The 20,687-nt window shown below is 49.1% G+C and overlaps 1 protein-coding gene across 1 annotated transcript; it reads left to right on the top strand.

The window, feature by feature from the left end:
- The first annotated feature begins 71 nt into the window (after positions 1-71).
- Positions 72-20,003, top strand: ABCB8 (ATP binding cassette subfamily B member 8). Its single transcript, XM_043967054.1, has 16 exons — positions 72-247; positions 2,417-2,711; positions 3,182-3,337; positions 3,545-3,639; positions 4,457-4,562; positions 5,382-5,543; positions 5,680-5,765; positions 5,905-6,002; positions 6,297-6,402; positions 11,888-11,921; positions 12,630-12,766; positions 13,070-13,164; positions 13,305-13,438; positions 15,025-15,172; positions 18,113-18,363; positions 19,567-20,003. The coding sequence occupies exons 1-16, from the start codon at positions 153-155 to the stop codon at positions 19,738-19,740; spliced, it is 2,172 nt and encodes a 723-aa protein (XP_043822989.1). The 5' UTR covers positions 72-152; the 3' UTR covers positions 19,741-20,003.
- Positions 20,004-20,687: the final 684 nt, after the last annotated feature.

Here is a 20,687-nt window from a genome sequence, read left to right as displayed (position 1 = left end):
CATAACTCAGAAGGGTGGAGGTCAAGATCTTTCCACCAATCCTAGCTGAGGCTCGTGAGGCTCGTCGGGAAGGGGGCTGAATCAACATGGCGCCTTCAGCGGGACAAGGGTGAAACCGCCACTGCCGGCTGCTTCCATCCTCCCGCTCCAACATGTTGGTTCACTTATTTCGGGTCGGGACTCGGGGCTGCCCCGTTCGGGGAGCACTGCTGCTCCCCCTCCGGCCCCGGACATTTACGGCCGTCAGGTAAAAAGGGGCGTCCGGCTTGGAGCGGGCCAGTGGCTCGCCGGTTCCGCGAGGGCTCCCCCTGGGAAATGTAGTTTCCGGTCCCGTGCGAGGCTGCTGGGAGATGTAGGCTCCCTGTGCTCTGGGTGTAATGTCATCTTCGCAGGAAGCGTGCTTAATGATTTATAGAGACGGCTCAGGTGCAGGCGGGTCTGTCTCTCCGCCGCTTTTATGGAGTCCGGGACCCGAGGGGGTCTGGAACAGGGCCGCTCGGGCACAAGTCGCGCTCCGGGCCGTGGTCTGACAGCGAACCACAGCCCAGCGACAGAGCTGCCACTTTGCTGCCCCCTTTCGGTGATCTGTCCTGGGTCCTATGTGAATGCTCTCATCGGGTAAAGCTTTGGCTAATAAACCCACACGTCTAAGGTGATTCTGACCAACGAACAAAAATATCTCCTTGAAGCAATATGCTGTGCAGGGTGATTGATGAAGAACCCCTCACATCTGTGCAAAGCTCTGTACTTTTCAAAGGGATTCCTTCACACACATTATTTGATTTACTCCTCACAGTAGCCCGATTGAGGGATGTAAAGGCAGGTGCACCTGGAAACTAAAGTGACATCAGCAAAAACTGGCCTTTACCCATTCAGGAATCAACAGCTAGGGAAGCACGGCCGGCAACAGGATGCCTAGGAGATGGTCGTGGTGTGGCCTCGTTCCAAAAGCCAACTTGATATTGGATTGGACAAGCACGAGGCTTGAGTGCCAGAAAGTAATCCTTCTGCTCTCCTTGGCAGTAGCTAAACCCTTTAGAGCCCCAAGTCTGGGCCTCCAGAACAGCTAATGAGGGATATGAGAGAAACTGGAGAGGAGCCACAGTAAATTATTAATGGGATCGAAAATTGGCCCAGTGAGGAGAGAGCAAAAGAATCGGGATTATTTAAACTGGGATAGGAGAGACTGAGAGAAGGCTCCATAACTGTATGCAAATAGTTATAGGAGTTATTAATTAGTGGATGGCATCAGGTTGTTCACCTCTGTCAAAAGTAGAATGAAAATAGTTGAGCTTTGCTGTCAGCAAGAGGTTAAGGTTTATTTAGGTTACATATAAGAAGGAACTCTGATGACAAGGTGCCGTATAAGGGATGAAAACAGACAGAGGGGTTTAGGGAGTGAGGTGGAATCATTTTTCCTTGTGTTAGAGAAAGTAGGAGTGGGCCCTGCCAGTCTGCGCTAGGTTAGAGATGAGTTTGCCTGTAGACTGTCAAGGGAGAGGTGAGCTCAGCATCTCTAGGTTTCTGTGACAGAGAAACTCAGACTATGTAGGATATGTCTGGGATGATGCTCAGTTTTCCCCTGGTTGATGAAGAAAGCTCCTCACATCTGATCGTGTTTTACACTTTTTCAAGGTACTTTCATATCCTTTATCACATTTGAATCTCCCAAAGAACATGTGAGATATTTGGGCTGGTATTATCATTCTCATTTGACAGATGAAGGTCAGTGGCCTGGCTAGGATCACAAATTAAGTGTGGTAACAGAGTCTTTAGTCCAGTGTCCTTTCCACAACAATGTGCAGCTTTCCAAATTCATGTTTTTTTCTTTTTCTTCTTCCACAAAATAGAAAGGAAATGTGTCTTTTCCTTTTCCTCTGTGCCTTAACTTCACAGTGCCCACAGGAAATGGGAGGAGTTGTCTAGGAGAGTGGAAAAAGCACTGGACAGCATCAGGTTCTGTTACTGGCTCTAGCTATGTGATTTTATGCAACCTACTCAATCTTCCCAGGCCTCGGTGTCTTCACTTAAGATGCTGGAGTTGGACTGTATGACCCATGTGGCTTTGAGCTCTAAGATCTTTGTTCTAAACTTGTGAGGGGCCTGAAGGCCGAAGGCTCCAAGGGAGCATGGTTATCCCTGTGCTCAGTAAAGAGCGATGGCGTGGGAGAAAGAACACAGGAGAACATTACAGCTCTTGCAGTTCTTGAGTTGTATTCATATGTGTCTTTTCTCATCAGCTGGGGTTATCTCCCATGCTCTTTGATGGAAGAGACCATGTCTTTTCTTTCTCCTCTTTCATCCTCCATGAAAGTGCCACATCGTAGTGGTGGTAGGCACAGGGCTGGGGACCCAGTAGGGACTAAATCTGTACTCCCTCAACGCTGATTGATTTAAGACCGCTCTCTCCCCACAGGCATTTGGATGGCGGCACTGGCTCCTACATTCTCCGGGCCCTGGCCCGGCTCCGGCTGCACCTACCCAGAAGCCGGCCGGCCACCCGTCCAGGATCCTCCCTCTGGGTTGGGGGACTCCTCTTGGGTCCCATGATATTCAGCAAGGGCTGCCGCCTCTACCTTGTGGGACGGTGTGAGACGGAGGAGCTGTCTCTTGTGGAACCCAGGACCCCATCAGAGGAGCCCTGCTTCAATTGGACCCTCTTCTGGCGCTTTCTGCGGCCCCACCTGCTGGCCCTGGGGGCGGCCATTGTGGTGAGGGCTTTTTACCCCCCCCCCCCACCTCCCTCATTCTTCCATATTGGGCAGAGACAGGGATAGGGTCATAGAGCCAGAATGGGGGGTGGGGTGGCCCAGAGAGAAGATACATAAGTCTATGACATCTCACCACTCTTACTACATAAGAGACCCAGGAAGAATAGTAGGAATGAGCCCATTTGGAGAGAATGGAAGGAGAAGAGATAGAGTGGGGAGTCTCATCCAAGGAGGCTGGGTTCCAGTTAGTTGGGAGAAAGCATGCTAGAAACCTGATTGGGTCTTTCAAGAGGAGTGCCCAGAGTGTATGAGTCCCACAGAAACAGTGGGAGCAAGGGCTATGTGTGGAGCAGGAGGAAGTGTTAGTGACCAAAGAGGAAAGGGATGCCCAGAATCCACCTAGCGGACACAGAAACATAGATTGCCCTCTACTAAGCTGTCTCCTCCCTTTTCCCCCACCCCCACCCCAGCTAGCACTGGGTTCAGCCTTGGTGAATGTGCACATTCCGATGCTTCTGGGCCAGCTTGTGGAGATTGTGGGGAGATACACCCAGGATCATTTTGGGAACTTCATGAGTGAGTCTGGAGGCCTTGGTCTTCATCTGCTTTCCCTCTACGCTCTCCAGGTACTTGTGATGGGGATTCCGTGTGGAGAGAGGTTGAGGGACACTTCATAACCATCCATTTTAAAGTACACTGCCTTAAGTAGGAATTCGAGCCCTGGTATCCTTCTGGGGTTGAGCCCAGAGAGAGATCTAGTGCTGTGCTTAGACAAGAACAGATTTGGGGAGCCTCTGTGGATCTCTGTGGATCTCTTTTATTCTTCTCCTTAGGGGCTGCTGACCATCGGGTACCTGGTACTGTTGTCAAGGCTAGGGGAACGCATGGCCAAAGATATTCGGCAAGAACTGTTTGGCTGCCTGCTTCGGTACTGTGACTGTGAGCTAGGGTGGAAGGGCAGGCCTGGGGAGAAAGGAGGAGTGTACCCTGGGAGATAAAAAGGGCACAATTAGGGCTGGTAGGGATATTGGGGGAAATCGGTGGTGATGTTGAAGCTATGATTCTGATACTCCTATAGCCACTCAACAGTAAATAGACCTCCAGAAATTCCCGTCAACTGAGTCTTGGGACTGAGGCCTTTTCCTCCTCTCCCAAGCTCTGAGGCTCACATTTCTGGCCCAAGGAGGTTCCTCTGGGCTGTAGACATGAAAGGTGTCATGACCTGGAAAGAGGAATACACAGGGGCAGCTAGGTGGCGCAGTGGATAGAGCACCGGCCCTGGAGTCAGGAGGACCTGAGTTCAAATTTGGCCTCAGAGGCTTGATGCTTACTAGCTGTGTGACCCTGGGCAAGTCACTTAACCCCAATTGTCTCACCAAAACAAAACAAAAAGGAGGAATGTACAAGGTTGCAGGAGACCTGAGCTTTAATTCTGACTCTGGCAAATGTGATTAAATCGCTTAACCTTTCCCTTTGCCTCAGTTGCCTCATGTCTAAAGTAAAAACCTTACCTCTCTGAGATTGGGGAGCCAAGCTGGGATATTTCTTGAAGTCCCTTCCTGCTCTAGCATCTGTGCATCTTCCTTCTGACCCTGGCTTTGATGTCCCACATCAGTCCCTTAACAGGGAGCCTGAGTGTCGACAATTCCTAGCTGATCATGGAGCCCAGTCCTGCCAGGCTGCTTTGCATTGGGACGTTAGTATGGGACCTTATCCTGTGTGTGACACCTGCCTCCTTCCTCCAGACAGGACATTGCCTTCTTTGACACCAAAAAGACAGGGCAGCTGGTGACCCGACTAACAGCTGATGTGCAGGAATTCAAGTCATCCTTCAAACTTATCATCTCCCAGGTCAGGGGGCTCTTGATTGCCCAGGGATGAGCCTAAGGCCAGAGCTGGTAAAAAGGAGGGGTCACCTAGGAGGGGCAAAGGAAGGGGATTTTGAAGCAGGGAAGGCTTTGGGGGAAGAGGAGAGGCCAGAAATAGGGACGGATAATGTGGGCACTTTCCTCCTTGTTGCTTCTGAAATTCACAGGGGGGGCGGGTAGTGCCTACCAGGTGGAGCCAATGAGGAGCATTGGCTTCCCTGATTCCCACTTATCTCCTTCAGGGAGGGTTTCTCAAGCTGACCATCCTTAGCATCTCCATCATACAGACCTGGCATCTCAGGGATGCTCCTCTGATCCATATCTCTGCTGTGCTTCTTAGAGTAGGAGCTCCTAGAGGGAAGCTGCCGGCTGCTCTGTAGCAAGGACCGAGCCAGACCTTGGCAGGGTGGCTGGCACCTAGGGGAGTGGCACATGGATCTATGTGCTGTGAATCAAGTTTGATGCTGATTTGGCTGAGCCCCTATTCAGAGACTCTACACTTGGAATCATTTTCCCATTCGTGGGGCTGGATTTGCACTAGTTTATCCATGGTCTCCTGTATCCATCAACAAGTTCTTCTGCCCAGTGGCAGAGGTTTGCAGGACATCTAGTAGAGAGTTTAGAGGCATTGCTTATGGCCATAGAACAGAAAAGCCAATTGGCCTTCACAGGGAATTGAATCTGTGACCTTGGCCTCAATAGAACCTTGTTTTAATCAGCCCAGCCATCAGCTGACCCATAATAAATGCTCTTGGCCCATGGCATTGATTCCAGTTGTTTCCTCTCCTTTCTTTCCTTCCAGGGCCTCCGCAGCTGTACCCAGATGGCAGGCTGCCTGGTGTCCCTGACCGTGTTGTCCCCGCGTCTCACGGTTATCTTGTTGCTGGTCACGCCTGCACTGGTGGGGGCTGGCAGCCTGCTTGGCTCCATCCTCCGCAGGCTCTCTCGACAAGCCCAGGCACAGGTACTGGTACTGGTGCTGCCCCCCAACCTCCCTTACCCCTAACTCCCTTCCTCTGCTTTGACCTCCCTTTCTCCCCACTAGCCCATTTTTAGATGTTAGACACACCCCCATTTCCTAATTCCTGGGCTCCCTACAGATTGCTAAAGCAACGGGTGTGGCAGACGAGGCCCTAGGGAATGTGCGGACTGTCAGAGCCTTTGCCATGGAGGCACAGGAAGAACAGTGAGTCCTGGATGGGCAAGGGGACAGGGCGGGTGTGGAGGGCCTCCCTGCTTGGTGGTGGGGTCTAGGCACATTCCCCTCACCCCAGTTTTATGTTCTGGCTTTTCTCTCAATGCCTGGCCTTTGGCCTCAATCCCAGGCATTATGAAACAGAGCTGGAGGAGTCTTGCCGGCTGGCAGAGAAACTGGGCAAAGGCATCGCTGTCTTCCAGGGACTCTCCAACATCGCACTCAACTGTGAGTGCCATGGTGAAGGACAGAAGGGGGCCCATGGGGTGGTCCAGGAACAGTTGGGGAGTGGGATCCAGGGACAATCTCTTTCCTCATAAAATCACAGAACTTGGGGCATCCCTTATTTGACAGATAAGGAGACAGTCAAGCCCAGTCAAGAAGGGAGATTTGCCCAAGATCAGAGACAGAGCTAGCAGCAGAGGCCAGACCACCCCAGTCCAGCACTTCCTTCCCTTTGTCAGATAACTTGCTGTCTGTCCCAGCGCCAAGGCGACCTCTCATCCAATGTTCCCCGTGCAGGCATGGTTCTGGGCACCCTATTCATAGGAGGCTCCCTGGTGGCGGGACAAGAGCTGTCAGGTGGGGACCTCATGTCTTTCCTGGTGGCATCACAGACGGTGCAGAGGTGAGTGAGGGTCGGCTGGGAAGCTGGGTGTGTGGGCCTTGGGACGTGGATGTACAGAGGTGCATTTGTCTTACCAGGTGCATGGACGCACATACATCCATCGCATGCAACTTGCCTTTTAGACCCATCTAAGTCTCCTTGTTGCTTCAGTGTTAGGGCCATGTACCCCTCTGCAGCTGGGCAGCCCAAGCTTATTCCAGAAGAGCTCACACACAGCTCCCAGGCAGGCAGAATCATAAAACTGGAGGTACCCCTCCACCCCCCACTCCCTCCGTCTAGCCTCTCATCCAGAAACAACTTTGTAAATTCCTCCCGTGCTGGGGAGATCACTGCCTTCTGGTTATTAGAAGGTTCTTCCCTCAGACGCTTGACACTTACTAGCTGTGTGAACCTGGGCAAGTCACTTAACCCTCAATTCCCCCCCCCCAAAAAAAAAAGAAGAGAAGAAAAGAAAAGGTTCTTTCCTACATTGACCCCAAGACTACCTCCTTCTGAGGTCCACCCAGTGATCCCACAGCTTTGCCGCCCAGAATAACACAGAACAAGATCCTTCTCTCTTTTCTAAGCAACCATCCTTCAATCACATAAAGCTGCCACTTGTGTCTCCCCCAGGCTGTCTTTTCTCCAGGAAACATAATTAGTGCCTTTGTCTTTTATATCCCATGGCTTCTAGATTTATCTTGGTCATCCCTCTCTGGACAAACTCTATTTTGTCAGGATCTCCCTTAAAATGAAACCTACCAAAGACTGGTGCATTCAGAAGACTTGTTTTCTCCCCTGAAAAACATCTCCCCAACTCAACCTGTATGTGTTTCCCTCATTCACAACAGTCCCAGCCTACATCTCCACTCCTTCACACACACACACACACACACACACACTCACTCACTCCTTCCGAGGCTCAGAACAGTGAAGAAGGGATAGATGGATGAATGCGGTAAACTGACTCATGTTTCCAGAGCCGGGCCCTTATTCTCCCCTATGCCATGGAATTCTCCCTTGGGCTCTTCCCACCTGCTGTGTTGCTGATCTCCACGGGGCTGTGCTTGGATGTCTTGAACAGAAGTAGTGTAACTCTTTAGTCAGGCTTCCCTTCCAGCCGTCATCTAAACACTCTAGATGGGTCAAAAGGGGATCCCAGGTAACAGTTGGGTGGTAGAGGAGGGACACCCCATCTCCAACCACAAGCATGACCCAGGGACCTCATCCTGAGCAGACCGTTACAGGAGAGAAGAACACAGCCAGGGAAGGGCCATAGAAGGGGTGATAGAGGCCCGATGATGGGGAAAGAGAACTGGGGGCTTGACAAGAGGAGCAGGACTAAGGAGTTTGCTCTAACTTCACCTTCTAATAGGATATGCCAACGTTTTCTATCTGAGCTAAGTATTTGTTGAATGAATGAGGCTACAGGACTGGCAGCTGGAAGCTTACTCCCCCTGCTGGGCAGCTGTGGGAAATTCCCTTGCCTACCTCTTCAATTACCCAATGGTTGAGCAAGGCCGTTCACTGAGATATTAAGGAGCTCTGAACCCTGGACCTTTGCCAGGCCCCTAATAGCTTACCAACTTAGTCTGGAGGACGGTCTTTTTCTGCCCTATTCTTTCCCCACCCCCAACCCCCAAATACTCCTCATTCATTCACGAAGCTGTTCTCTTCCCATAGCCAGCTGAAATGTGGGCAGATCGTGCACTTTCCCCTCCCTGAGCCATTCTTCAGCTTTCCCCTCCCATGGGGGATCACCTGTCTGGCTGCTCTTAGTGAAGTTCAGCCCTGCCACTCTCCAGCATTGGGGATCGACATATTCCTGTCCAGAGAGACTACTACTATTTATGAGTCATTGTTTACCACCTCCTCCCACCCACACAGCTCCAAGTCATCTTCCTACTCCAGCTCCCTAACATCCCTACCCTTCTACCGACTCATTCTCACCCACTTCCTTCCCGTTTCCCTCTTTCCCCCAACATACAGCTTCTAGCCTACAGGGACCACCTCTGTGCTTTAACTTCTCAGTGTCCATGGAGTGTGGAAAGAGGCACAGTGTAGGGAACAAAGTAAGATCATAGAGTCCAGAACTCCTCTTGAGGGCCCCTCAGCATCTCATCCTCCTCCCCAGTGCTTTTTCTTTTTTTAAGCAACATTTATTTTTTTTTTCCAGTTACGTGTAAGGGTAGTTTTCAACATTCATTTTCATAAGATTTAGAGTTCCAAATTTTTCGCCTTTCCTCCCCCCTCCACAAGATCACAACCAGGTTATATATGTACAACCCACAAGTGTTCTTTTTATCAGTTCTTTCTATAGGGGTGCATAGTAAGCTTCCTCATTAGTCCCTTGGGATTGTCTTGGATCATTGCATTGCTGAGAGTAGTTAAGTCATTCACAATTGCTCATTGAACAATACTGCTGTCACTATGCACAATGTCCTCCCAGCTCTGCTCACTTCACTATACATGATGTTCATTAGTCTTTCCAGGTTTTTCGGGGATCATCCTGTTTGTCATTTGCTGTAGCATAAGACCATTCCACTACAATCATATAGCACAGCTTTTTCCATCATTCCTCAATTGATGGACATTCCTTTTATTCTCAATTCTTAGCCTCCACCAAGAGTTGCTATAAATATTTTTTGTACAATTTTTCCCCCTTTTCTCTTTTTCATGATTACTATTATTAACTGTTTCCCTTCCATCCTATTCCCTTCCCCATAATATTTATTTTATTATCCATCTTCTTTCATCCTATCCCTCTTCAAAAGGGATTTGCTTCTGTCTGTCCCCTCCCCCACTCTGCCCTTCCTTCTTTTGCCCCTCTCTCTTTATCCCCTTCCCCTCCTATTTTCCTGCCGGGTTAGAGAGATTACTCCTTCCAATTGAGTATGTACATTATTCCCTCCTTGAGCCAATTCTAATGAGATTGAGGTTTTTGTGCCAGTTCTGATGAGTGTTAGGCTCATTTAGTGCCCAGATTAAATAGATTACTCCACCCAATTGGGTGTGTCTGTTAGTCCCTCCTTGAAGCAGCTCTGATGAGTTTAAGGTCTTTGGGCCTTTTCTGATGAGTGTAAAATTCATTTACTGCCCTGCTCCCCTCCCATCTCCTCCCCCACTCCATAAGCCTTTTCCTGTAACTTTCATGTAGGATTTCACCTCTCCCCTTCACCCTCCCACAGTGCATTCCCATCACCCCTCAATTTAACCCTAAAGATGTCATCGCCTAGCTAGGTGACACAGTGGACAAAGCATCACCCCTGGCCCCAGGGGGATCCCAGCCAAAACCTGGCCTCAGACACAAGACAGTTGCCCACTGTATGACCCCATGTATGTCCCCCAGCTCCAATTTTTTATGGGTCTTGTATTTGAAAGTCAAATTTGCCATTCAGTTCAGGTCTTTTCATCACAAATAGCTGAAAGTCCTCTTTTTCATTAAAGTCCCATTTTTTCCTCTGAAAGATTATGCTGATTTTTGCTGGGTAGGTTATTCTTGGTTGTAATCCCATTTCCTTTGCCCTCTGGAATATCATATTCCATGCCCTCTGGTCCTTTAATGTAGAAGCTGCTAGATCTTGTGCTATCCTGACTGAGGCTCCACAGTACTTGAATTCTTTCTTTTTGGCAGCTTTTGCAATATTTTCTCCTTGACCTGAGAGCTCTGGAATTTGGCTATAATATTCCTAGGAGTTTTCCTTTTGGGATCTCTTTCTGGAGGTGATCGGTAGATTCTTTCAATTTCTATTTTAGCTTCTTTTTCTAGAATTTCAGGGTAATTTTCCCTGAGAATATCTTGGAAGATGATGTCTAAGCTCTTTCCTTGATCATGGTTTTCAGGTAGCCCAATAATTTTCAAATTATCTCTCCTGGACCTATTTTCCAGGTCAGCAGTTTTTCCCAGAAGACATTTCACATTGCCTTCTATTTTTTTATTCATTTGGATTTGCCTCATAAAGTCACTGGCTTCCATTTGTTCAATCCTAATTCTTAGGCAATTATTTTCATCAGAGAGCTTTTGTTCCTCCTTTTCCGTTTGACTTTTCAAGCTGTTGACTTTTTTCTCATGTCTTTCCTGCATCACCCTCATTTCTCTTTCCATTTTTTCCTCTACCTTTCTAACTTTATCTTCAAAGTCCTTTTTGAGCACCACTATGGCCTGACACCAATTCATATTTTTCTTGGAAGCTTTAGATATAGGGGCCCTGATGTTGACATCTTCCTCTGAGGGTGCCCCTTGGTCTTCCTTGTTACTGAAGAAACTTTCTATGGTCCTCACCTTTCTCTGTCTGCTCATCTTGCCTTTCTTTTACTTGACTGTTTCCAGGCTGCAGTATCCCAAGATTAAGAAGTCCCAGGTGGTCTGATTTAAGGAGAATCAGGTTCTTCACTAGCCCGGCCTGTTCCCTGGTTCTTAGATGACCCCAGACCAACTTGCTAATCAACCAGCTTTGTGTGTTGTGGTTGTTAGCTCCAATGAGCCTGTGCCCCTCCCCTACCTGGGCCACTTCTACTCGAGCCTACCTCCTCGTTCTCAGCAGGGGTGTAAAATCCAAGTTCTGCCTTAGCACCTGCATAGACCCCTGTAGTCTCCTCCCCTGCCCAGGGCTCAGCCCTCTCACCAGACTGTGAGCTTAGTTCCAGACGACACTGGCGCTTCAGCTAATTCAGAGGCTCTGGGGGTCTCCTTCTCTGGTGAGGCCTTCCTGGGACTGGATCTGTGCCAGGGTGACTGTGGGGTTGGGCTCAATTCCTGTATCAGCACAGCAGCTCCCTCCTTCTGACCTTCCAAGCCATTCTTAGTTAAAAGATGATTTCAGCACATTCTTCTGTGAGTTCTGCTGCTCCGGACATTTTCCTATGGCGTTATTTGGATGTTTTTAGAGCGATCATGTCATGAGTTCAAGAGCTCACTGCCTTTCCTCCGCCATCTTCCTGGTGCTTTTTTACAAGTATTTTCTTCTCATTTTTGAACCCCTTCTCTCTGCAATCCAGATGACAGCCTAACTTCTCACATCAGCGTTTACCCTCTTGCTTTGTGCCTTGGCTTTTGTTTTTTGTTTTTGTTTTTTGGTGAGGCAATTGGGGTTAAGTGACTTGCCCAGGGTCACACAGCCAGTGTTCTATCCACTGCACCACCTAGCTGCCCCTGTGCCTTGGCTTTTTATGAGACACCTGGGTGGTGCAGCAGAGAGTACACTGGGCCAAGAGTCAGAAGGACCTGACTTCCATTGTGGCCTCAGATGCTTACTAACTGTGAGACCCTGGGCAAGTCCCTTGACCGCTGTTTGCTTCAGTTTCCTCATCTGTAAAATGGGAATCACAATAGCACCTAATTCCTAGGGTGGTTGTGAGGATCAAATGAGTCAATAGCTATAAAGTGCTTGGCCCATAGTAAGCGCTGTCTAAATTCTAGTAGTAGTGGTAGTAGTGGTAGTAATAGTAGTTGTGATTTATATCCCTGCCTTTCTTAGCCATTCTGTTTCTCTTTCTCTCCCTGCAGGTCCATGGCCAACCTCTCTGTTCTCTTTGGTCAGGTGAGTTGGAGTGGGGTCATGGAGGTCTTCAAGTGTAAGGTTATCCAATGATAATTGGATGCTGGGAAGCTTGGGTCATTTCGTTTTTTTGTTGTGTTTTTTTTTTGGTGAGGCAATCAGGGTTAAGTGACTTGCCCAGGGTCACACAGCTAGTAAGTGTCAAGTGTCTGAGGCCAGATTTGAACTCAGGTCCTCCTGACTCCAGGGCTGCTGCTCTATCCACTGCGCCACCTAGCTGCCCCATCTTGGATCATTTCTATAAAACCCTAGCAATTGGGGTGGGGGGGGGAGGTAAGGGGGGGCTGACTGTGATCTGGCTGGGGAAAGGGAAGAGTAAGGAAGGTCCATGCCAGCAAAAGTAACCTGTGCTAGATCCCAGAAGCTTCAGCACCTCAGGAGTATGAAAGTGATATGGGTTCTTTGCCTCTTCTCTGCCCAGACTTAACTTCCCATCTGCTCCTGCACATTCCCTTCCGTGAAATCTCAGGATTCCTTTTTTACTGCCACTGGTACAAATCCTGGGCTTGCCCCAGGCCCATCTTTTGTGTTCCCTCCTTCTAGCTGTACTTAACCCCATAACCCCCACCATAGGAATCCTTGTCCCCGTCACTCCCAGGTGTGGTGTAGATTATGGTGTCTGAGTCCCGTGTCCCCTCACTAGCTGTTTTCTGTCCCCCCCCCTCCTCACCTCCTGATCTCTTCCCATAGGTGGTTCGAGGGCTTAGTGCTGGGGCCCGAGTCTTTGAGTATATGTCTCTGACCCCAAACATTCCACTGACTGGGGGCTGCTGCATTCCAGAGACTGAGCTCCAAGGCGCTGTCAGTTTTCAGAATGTCTCCTTCAGGTCAGCACATGGGACAGTTGTGGTCAGGGATGGGGAAATAGTGGGTGAGGCCTTTTGCAGGCAGAGCTTCTCTTAGGAAAAGCCCTTTTGATTGGGGCATGAAGGGTTCCATTCCTCACCAGGGTTTTTTGAAGGAGAGATTTTCTGCATCCCTTTAACCCCCTTGAATAGAGAGAGGTACTGGAAGAAGAGGTAGATACTGTCTGCATCTCCTGGTCTTTGCTCCCTAAAACTGTGAGGGGCTGTCAGGGCAGTGCTGGAGCCCCTGCCTCTCTTACACTTTCCCCCAACATGCCCTTTTAGCTATCCCTGCCGGCCAGGTTTCTCAGTGCTCAAGAACTTCAACCTGACATTGCCTCCTGGAAAGATAGTGGCCCTCGTGGGACAATCTGGGGGAGGTGAGTAGGTCCTCACCCCATAACTGTCTGGGAAGTTCTCCAGGTCAGAATGCCACAGCCCCTCTCCCAGTCCTCCTGAGACCCTGCGCCCTTGCTCCCAAAAGTCCCGACCTCTCTCCCTGACACCTCTGTCTCCCCAGGAAAATCTACAGTGGCTTCCTTGCTTGAACGGTTCTATGATCCTACAGAAGGAACAGTGTGCTTGGATGGGCAGGACCTTCGATGCCTAGACCCTTCTTGGCTTCGGGGTCAAGTCATTGGTTTCATAAGCCAGGTGAAAGAAAGGATAAACCAGTAGAGCTGGGAGTAAGGAACCTGGGAGGGTAGAAGCAAGCAGTCATCTGCTGTGCCCCACTCATGGCCGGCCACTTCCAAAGTACGGAATCTTGGCTCAACTAGTCTCTTTCTTGTGCAGCCTTTTTGCCTCATGCCACACTCTTTCTCCTTAGCCCTGAAGCACGTGATGTTCTTTCATTTTGCCCTGTTACTAAAACGTTCTCAGAAAAATCTGTCATTTATGTGTTTAAGTGAATAGAAGGCCCTGTGTTCCCTCTCCCAAGGCTATAGGTATGTTCAGACTTTTCTCTTACTGTGGAATGAAAGGTCTCATCCCATTCAGCCTACAGGGCCCGAATGGTTTTGGAGGAGAGGAAGGCTTTCCGGGCCCCTTGAAGTTATACCATAAAATAGCAGTTCTGGACAGGAGGTTTGGAAAAATGCTACGTCGTTATTACCAAGAATTGCACTTCACACTAGTCCTGCCCCTGACATATACTGGGGTGTGACTTTGGGCAAGTCACTTAACCTCTCAGTGGTGTAGACCAATGGTCAAACTCAAACAGAGGCCGCTAAAGTATATATAAGGATCCTTACGAGCTGCATATCACCTTAGAAAACCACATTTTTTTTTTTAAGTGAGGCAATTGGGGTTAAGTGACTTGCCCAGGGTCACACAACTAGTAAGTGTTAAGTGTCTGAGGCCGGATTTGAACTCAGGTACTCCTGAATCCAGGGCCGGTGCTCTATCCACTGCGCCCCCTAGCTGCCCCAAAAACCACATTTAGTATTATATGTGTTTCATTATCTTTTTATTTATTTTGTCAAATATTTCCCAATTACATCTTCATCTGGTTTGGGCAACGGCACTTGGAGGCATTGTGGACCAAGGGCTGGACACCATCTTCCAGCATCTAAAATGCTGAGTTGCTGAGAAGGTGCTGGCATCCATTAATAGAGGGAGTGTCTGCATCTGGGAAGAAGAGCATTGTTCCTGGCTCTTTCCCTACATTTCCTGTTGACTCACCCCTCAAGGCCTTAGCCATGGCCCCAGGGGCTCCTTCCTCATATCCACTGGGCACTGGCTTGGGCTCAAGGGCATGGATTGCTCTCATCCTAGCATCTCGTACGTGATTCTATGATGAAGAGCTGCCTGCCAGCCCATGAGTAGCAGGCCACAGAGAGTCCAGTGCTTCATGTCCACTCCAGGTTAGTAGGATCACTCGCTTGAAGTTTGCAAGGCTGGGTGGCCCCACAATTCACTCCGGCCCCTCTCAGAGTCCCAGCATCCTTACCATACCCTTGTAGGAGGTCATCCCCCTCCCCTGCCATTTTCCAAAGACCTTCCTTATCCACCTCCAGACCTTTACGATTCTGACTGACTCTAACCATCCTCTTTCTCCCCCAGATTGCTATCTCAGGGTTTCCTACACCCCATCTTAGCCAAAACATGTTCCCTTTATTGACTGTGACCACCCCAGTAATTCTGGGGTAGCCATTGGGTGGAGAGGAGCTAGAGGGGCAGGAATGGTTGAGCCTGGGTGGGGAGGGTAAGCTCCTTATTGATGCTCCATCACCCCCTAGGAGCCTGTCCTTTTTGGCACAACCATCATGGAGAACATCCGCCTAGGAAAGCTAGACGCCACTGACGAAGAAGTCTACGCAGCTGCCCAGGAGGCTAATGCCCATCATTTCATCTGCAGTTTCCCCGAAGGCTATAACACCATTGTGGGTAAGTGGGACCTTCCCCCCGCCACACCATGCTTGGACACGGTGCCCCAGCTGTCTCAGGGTTATAGTGCCATGGCAGCTAAGGCCATTAAGAAGGTTCCAAAACCTATTAAGAGATTTGAAGGGACAAGGGAAAAGAAGACTATCTCAGGAGGAAAATCTTAACTCTGCCACATAGACAGCAACTGACCTGTGAGCTATTATAACAGAAAACGACCTCGGGGTCCAAGTCGATCCCAGGCTATTCAGGGTTGTCACTGAAGAAGCCAGGCTATGGGACTGCATTTTTTAAAAAGTAAATCTTGTAGAAGCTGGGTGATCAAATCCTGTCAGAAGTTCTTTGGCCGGGTCTGGGTTCCTCAGCTTCAGAGAAATGTCCAGGAACTGTTCAAAGAAGTTTCAAAGGATGTGTGCAAAGGTACATCAGATTAGACCTTTTAAAAAATGGTTAAAAGAAATGAGGTTCCAGAGCCTGAAGTCAGGAAGACTGAAGGATTATGGGTAGTTTGGGAACACAACTGGAATCACCAAATGAATTTAAATAGGACCTTCATCCCACCAGAAGATCAGGCAAAAGATAAGAAAAGGGATTGGGAAGAGATTGAGACAGGACTTTTGGAAAGGGCATCCCGGGAGAGTGAGAGCCACAGACAACCAGCCCAGAGATGGTAGAAGACTTGAGGTGTCTCCATCTACCTCCACCTTTTTTTGGTCTGTTTACGTAGAAGGGAAGGGCAGCCTTGCTTACCAGTGGAGCAAATGGAAATTTCGGGAGCATGCTTCTTCCTTCCAGTAAAATTCCTCAAGAACTTTTCAATCCCAGGTCAGCTCCTGCTCCTTCCTCAGTTCTGAAGTCCTCCCACAAAATAAGCAGGCACTCACATGTTTATTGAGTTAAATTACTGCACAGAACAGCACTCAGCACAAAAGTTGGATTTTTTAAATCAGGCCAGTTTATTGACAAAGGGTTTCTAGGGAGAGAAGATCAGTTATAATGGCCACCTAGTCATCCAGACAAAGATCCACATTTATCCATTTGCTGAATCTTGTCTGTTGGAAGCTCTGAGGGTGTCATCCGTGCCCCAAATGCTCTGCTGGAGGTGGCGTGTGGGGAGATCCTTATTCAAAGGCAAACAGAAGAAGCCCCCAGTGACTTAGTGGGATACTCCCCCCCATTATGGGACTTAAATCCAGCTCCCTTCATCCCATTTTCTGCAGCACCACAACAGGTCAGGGAGCAGTTGACAATTTCTCAGATCAGTGTATCCTAGCCCACGAAGGTCTCTTTTTGCTCATCTGCTGAGCTCATGCTTATTTCTTTCAGTTTTGCCTCAGGATACTCCAATTCATTCTAGACTCCTGGTATCCTGAGGGAGGGTTATCAGCAGGGTCTGTAGGCAGACTGAGGTTTGAACCTCACTGCTGAAGCTCACCAGCTGGGCGACCATGGGCAAGTCACTAATGCCTATAGCACTAGGATTGTTACAAGGCTCAAATGAGCTAACCTTTGTAAAGTACTTTACAAACTTAACCTACTACATAAATGCCACCTAGTTTTTTTTTTTAATTTTATTTTATTTTTTGTTGGATAGAAACAGTGGATAGAGAGCTGTCTTTGGAGCCAGAAAGACCTGGGTTCAAGTCTCACCTCAGATACATTGGCTGTGTGACCCCGGGCAAATTACTTCTCAGTGCTCTAGGCCAAAGCCTCTTAAACTATGGGTTGTGACCTTGTATGGGGGTCACAGAAAAATTGGCAACAATAAAAAGTTATGTGTATTTATTTCATATACCTGTATACCCAAGGTCTCAAAAATTTCTCTGGCCAAAAGGGGTTGCAAGTGGAAAAAGTTTAAGAAGCCCTGGCCTATACCACTCTAAGGATAGAAGTTGCAGAGAAGATGTTGACCTGCAGTGGCAGAACAAGTTCCTCGCAGGGAGCTCTTTAGGGCCAGTGAGATCACAGGTCCGTTTCTTATGCCTAGCTCTACTGTTTTTTTCACATCGTTGAAAATTCATGTCTATGCCTGACACAGTGACAGGTACATAACATCCGGCCCCTTTATTCCTCCTCTCTTCTTCAGGGCTCAGATTGGTCATTAAAGGTCCTCACCTTTCAGCTTCACTGTAGAACTCTTTTCATTTATGTTACTGAAGTCATTGTATATATGGTTTTTGGGTTAACTTACTGCTTCTGCATCCGTTCGTAGAGGCTTTTCTGTGTTTCTCTAAATTCCTCATATTCCTCTTTTCTCACCACAATAACATTCCATTCTATTGTGACACCATAATTTGTTCAGCCATTCCCGTTATTGGGAACTGTCTCTACCAAAAAATGCTGCTATGGGATATTTGGGTACATAGAGGGCCTTTCCTTCTGTCTTTGACCTTCTTGGGGCCCATACCCAGTAATGGCATATCCAGGTTCAGTGTCATCTTGTAGCCATTGTAAAATTATTCTTGCCATCAGCACCAGCATATCTACATATGCATGTATGTACACACACACACACACACACACACACAGGTATATGTGTATATGCAGCTCTTCATATTATGTGACTGAAAGGAGTATACATGTCTTTTTGATTGTATCTTTGAAAACTAATCAGAGGGCAGAACATTTCAAAACTGAATAAAAACTGAAACACGAGTTGTTCTGAGACCCAGAAAGTTCTTTGGAATTAGGCCATCAGAAGGCTCACACCACAACACAACAGAGTACTCAGCCTTGGGCTAGTTGCTGTTGGGGGCAGTGACAGAAAAGGAAGACAGTTTCTGCGCTCAGAGTACTCACAGTCTGATTGGGAGGAGAGAGCAAAGGCATCACGAAGAGATGATGGAGCCCTCTAAAGTGCTGTCTTTCGTCAGAAGCAACACCTGTTGATGTTTTGAACCTTTCTTCTCTCCATGTCCCCTCTCTCCCCCTCCCACCGCACAGGTGAACGAGGTGCAACCCTCTCAGGAGGCCAGAAGCAACGTTTGGCCATCGCCCGGGCCCTCATCAAACAGCCCAAAGTGCTGATTCTAGATGAGGCTACGAGTGCACTGGATGGGGAGTCCGAGCGAGTCGTGCAGGAGGCCCTGGACCGAGCCAGTACTGGCCGCACAGTGCTGGTCATTGCCCACCGCCTCAGCACCGTCCGGGCCGCCCACCAGATCGTTGTGATGTCCCAAGGCTGTATCAAGGAGGTCAGCTGGCTGCCGGTTTGAGAAGAATGGAGGGAAGAACAGAATCGTAGGGAAGGCCTGGGGAGGCTCAAGCTTAGCCCCAACCTAGGTGAACCTAAGATAGAGAGCTAGAACTATACCTCCTGTAGTTGGCATCGGGGAAGGGGAGGGCAAACACCAGGTAACGACAGGACGTAGATAGAGGCCTTGAGGCTGGCATGATGGGATGGGAGGGTGGGAGGAGCACTACAATGGGAGTTGAGAGTGCGGGTCTCTGGTCTTAGCTGCATCCCTAATGAGCTGAAAGGCCTTTTATAAGTTCCTCAGAGATTGCAAGAGCCCATATATCCCACAAGGTGTCTGTAGGACTGATGACATAATAGATGAAGAGGACGTTTTTAATTTCTCTAAGTGCGAGGTGTTGAGGCAGGCAGATGAAAATGAGGCCCTGAATCTCTGTATCCATGGGGGCAGAGGTCATGGGAGCTAGAGCTGGCAAGAGATCTCAGTATGCTCCCCAGATTTCACAGATGAGTAAACTGAGGCCTAAAGCTATCAAGTCATTTGTCCAAGGGTTTGGAACCTTGTACCTCGGACCCCCAATCCATCAGCATTTTCCCTTTGTCCACACCTGTCTCACCGGATCTCAGAAAGCTGAGATTCTGAGGCCACCTGAAGTCCAAAGGTATTGAGTCAGGACACAGAATCAGAGCCTCAGGGCCCGGAATGGAGTAGTGACCATTCATCCCCAGCCAAAAACTAATCCAGAAAGGCTTCCATAGCTAGCCCTGAAACCCTCCCCTCCCCTTCCTACCATTGAGCTTAACAGAATTTAAAGGACATTGAAGGAATGTCCACTTTGGGCCAAAGCTCCGTGGGGCCTGGAGCTGTGACGCTTCCTCTGGGGTCTTGGGGTCCAGACGGGTTCAAGGAGAAGAGTGCTATGTGCTCAGCTCCTGAGTGGAACTTGGCATCACCACTGGGTTTTCCTTTAGAATTGGAGTCTTGCAGGACTTGCATCAGGGCTCCATGTTTCCTTCAGGTGATCCTTTTGTTTTGCCTCCCCAACCACCTTCCTACAGGGAGCCCGTTGTGTTGAGTCCCTAAGTGCCAACTGACTTGGAAGGTGATGAGGCTGGGAGCTGCTAAGAACAAAGTCATTTATGGGTTCAACTCCCAGAGTTAGGGCTTGGAGTAACACCTCTGTGTCCCTGCTTTTCTCAGGTTGGAACCCACATGGAGCTCATGAGGAAAGGCGGGCTGTACGCGGAGCTCATCAGGAGTCAGGCCGTATTGCCTCCAGTAACACCTTTCTTAGGATCAAATGCAGACACTTCATCTCAGTGCTCTGACACTCGAAGACCTCAAGGCTACAATATCCGCCGCCCCAGGGCCTGAAAGTTGGCCTTGTGGGGCCCAGCCAGCCCAGGGGCCTAACATCCCCAAGGTCCCAGAGCTCAGAGCAGAGTTCAGAGTGGTGACTAAGGCCCAGAAAAGAGATGATAGGAAAAGGGGACTGTCAGCAGGGGTGGAGGGAGTACAGGATGCTACTGTTATGGCTGTACGCAAAATAAACCCTGGGCTGGAGCCAGCTGGAGGGATGGAAAGGAGCTAGGGCCCAGCTTCCTTCTTCTCAGCCAGGCATCCTCCCTTGCCCCCCAGTCAAAACCACAGGAGTATTATTGGGATGAGATGGGGTCGTGGCCCCCCATTAGCCTGCCTGCCTTTCCTCTTACCACCTTCTGATCTCCCTGTTCTCCTGCCTACCTCTCCTGTTTCCCTCTCCTCTATTCCCAGCTGCTTTGGTGAGTTTCTTGCCAGTCTTCTAAACTCAAATGCCTGCGCCTCAGGTCCTGGGGAGTTTTTGGAAATAGTAGAAATATATTGAGTTATGTTAGCTCCCCTTCCTTTCATCTTTAACTCCACCAGGGCCTATCTTGACAGGCCCGTGATGTTGGAGAAGAGGAATCCTGCCCTATATATATGCCCCCCATCCATCCCCTCCATTCAAAGAACACTTGATGCATTTGTACCAGCCCTGGACTTCCTCCATTGTCCCATCCTGCCTGAACTTCCTAGAGACTGTTCCTGAACAGTCCTCATAGAGTCCCACAAGGTCAGCACACATTCTAGCTATTCAAAACCCACATGGGGGTGGGGGGCAGCGAGGTGATGCACCCAGCCTAAAGTCAGGAAGGCCCGCGTTCAAATTCAGCCTCACACTTGCTAGCTGTGTGACCCTGGGTAAATCACTTAACCCCAGTTCCATATTCATTTCACCTTTTAATAGTCCTGACCCAAAGCTTATGCCCATTTTTGTTGACCAATGTCACCTGCAGCAAACT

The sequence above is a fragment of the Dromiciops gliroides genome, chromosome 5 (assembly GCF_019393635.1).
Source record: "Dromiciops gliroides isolate mDroGli1 chromosome 5, mDroGli1.pri, whole genome shotgun sequence".
NCBI classification, from domain to species: domain Eukaryota; kingdom Metazoa; phylum Chordata; class Mammalia; order Microbiotheria; family Microbiotheriidae; genus Dromiciops; species Dromiciops gliroides.
The sequence above is the reverse complement of the archived record's forward strand: the minus strand, read 5'-3'. Positions and strand labels throughout refer to the sequence as shown.

Coding starts and splice junctions, on each gene's coding strand:
- ABCB8 (XM_043967054.1), top strand. CDS start 153: ATGTTGGTTCACTTATTTCGGGTCGGGACTCGGGGCTGCCCCGTTCGG. Junction 3,338..3,544: donor TTTCCCTCTACGCTCTCCAG/GTACTTGTGATG, acceptor TCTTCTCCTTAG/GGGCTGCTGACCATCGGGTA. Junction 13,439..15,024: donor TCATTGGTTTCATAAGCCAG/GTGAAAGAAAGG, acceptor ATCACCCCCTAG/GAGCCTGTCCTTTTTGGCAC.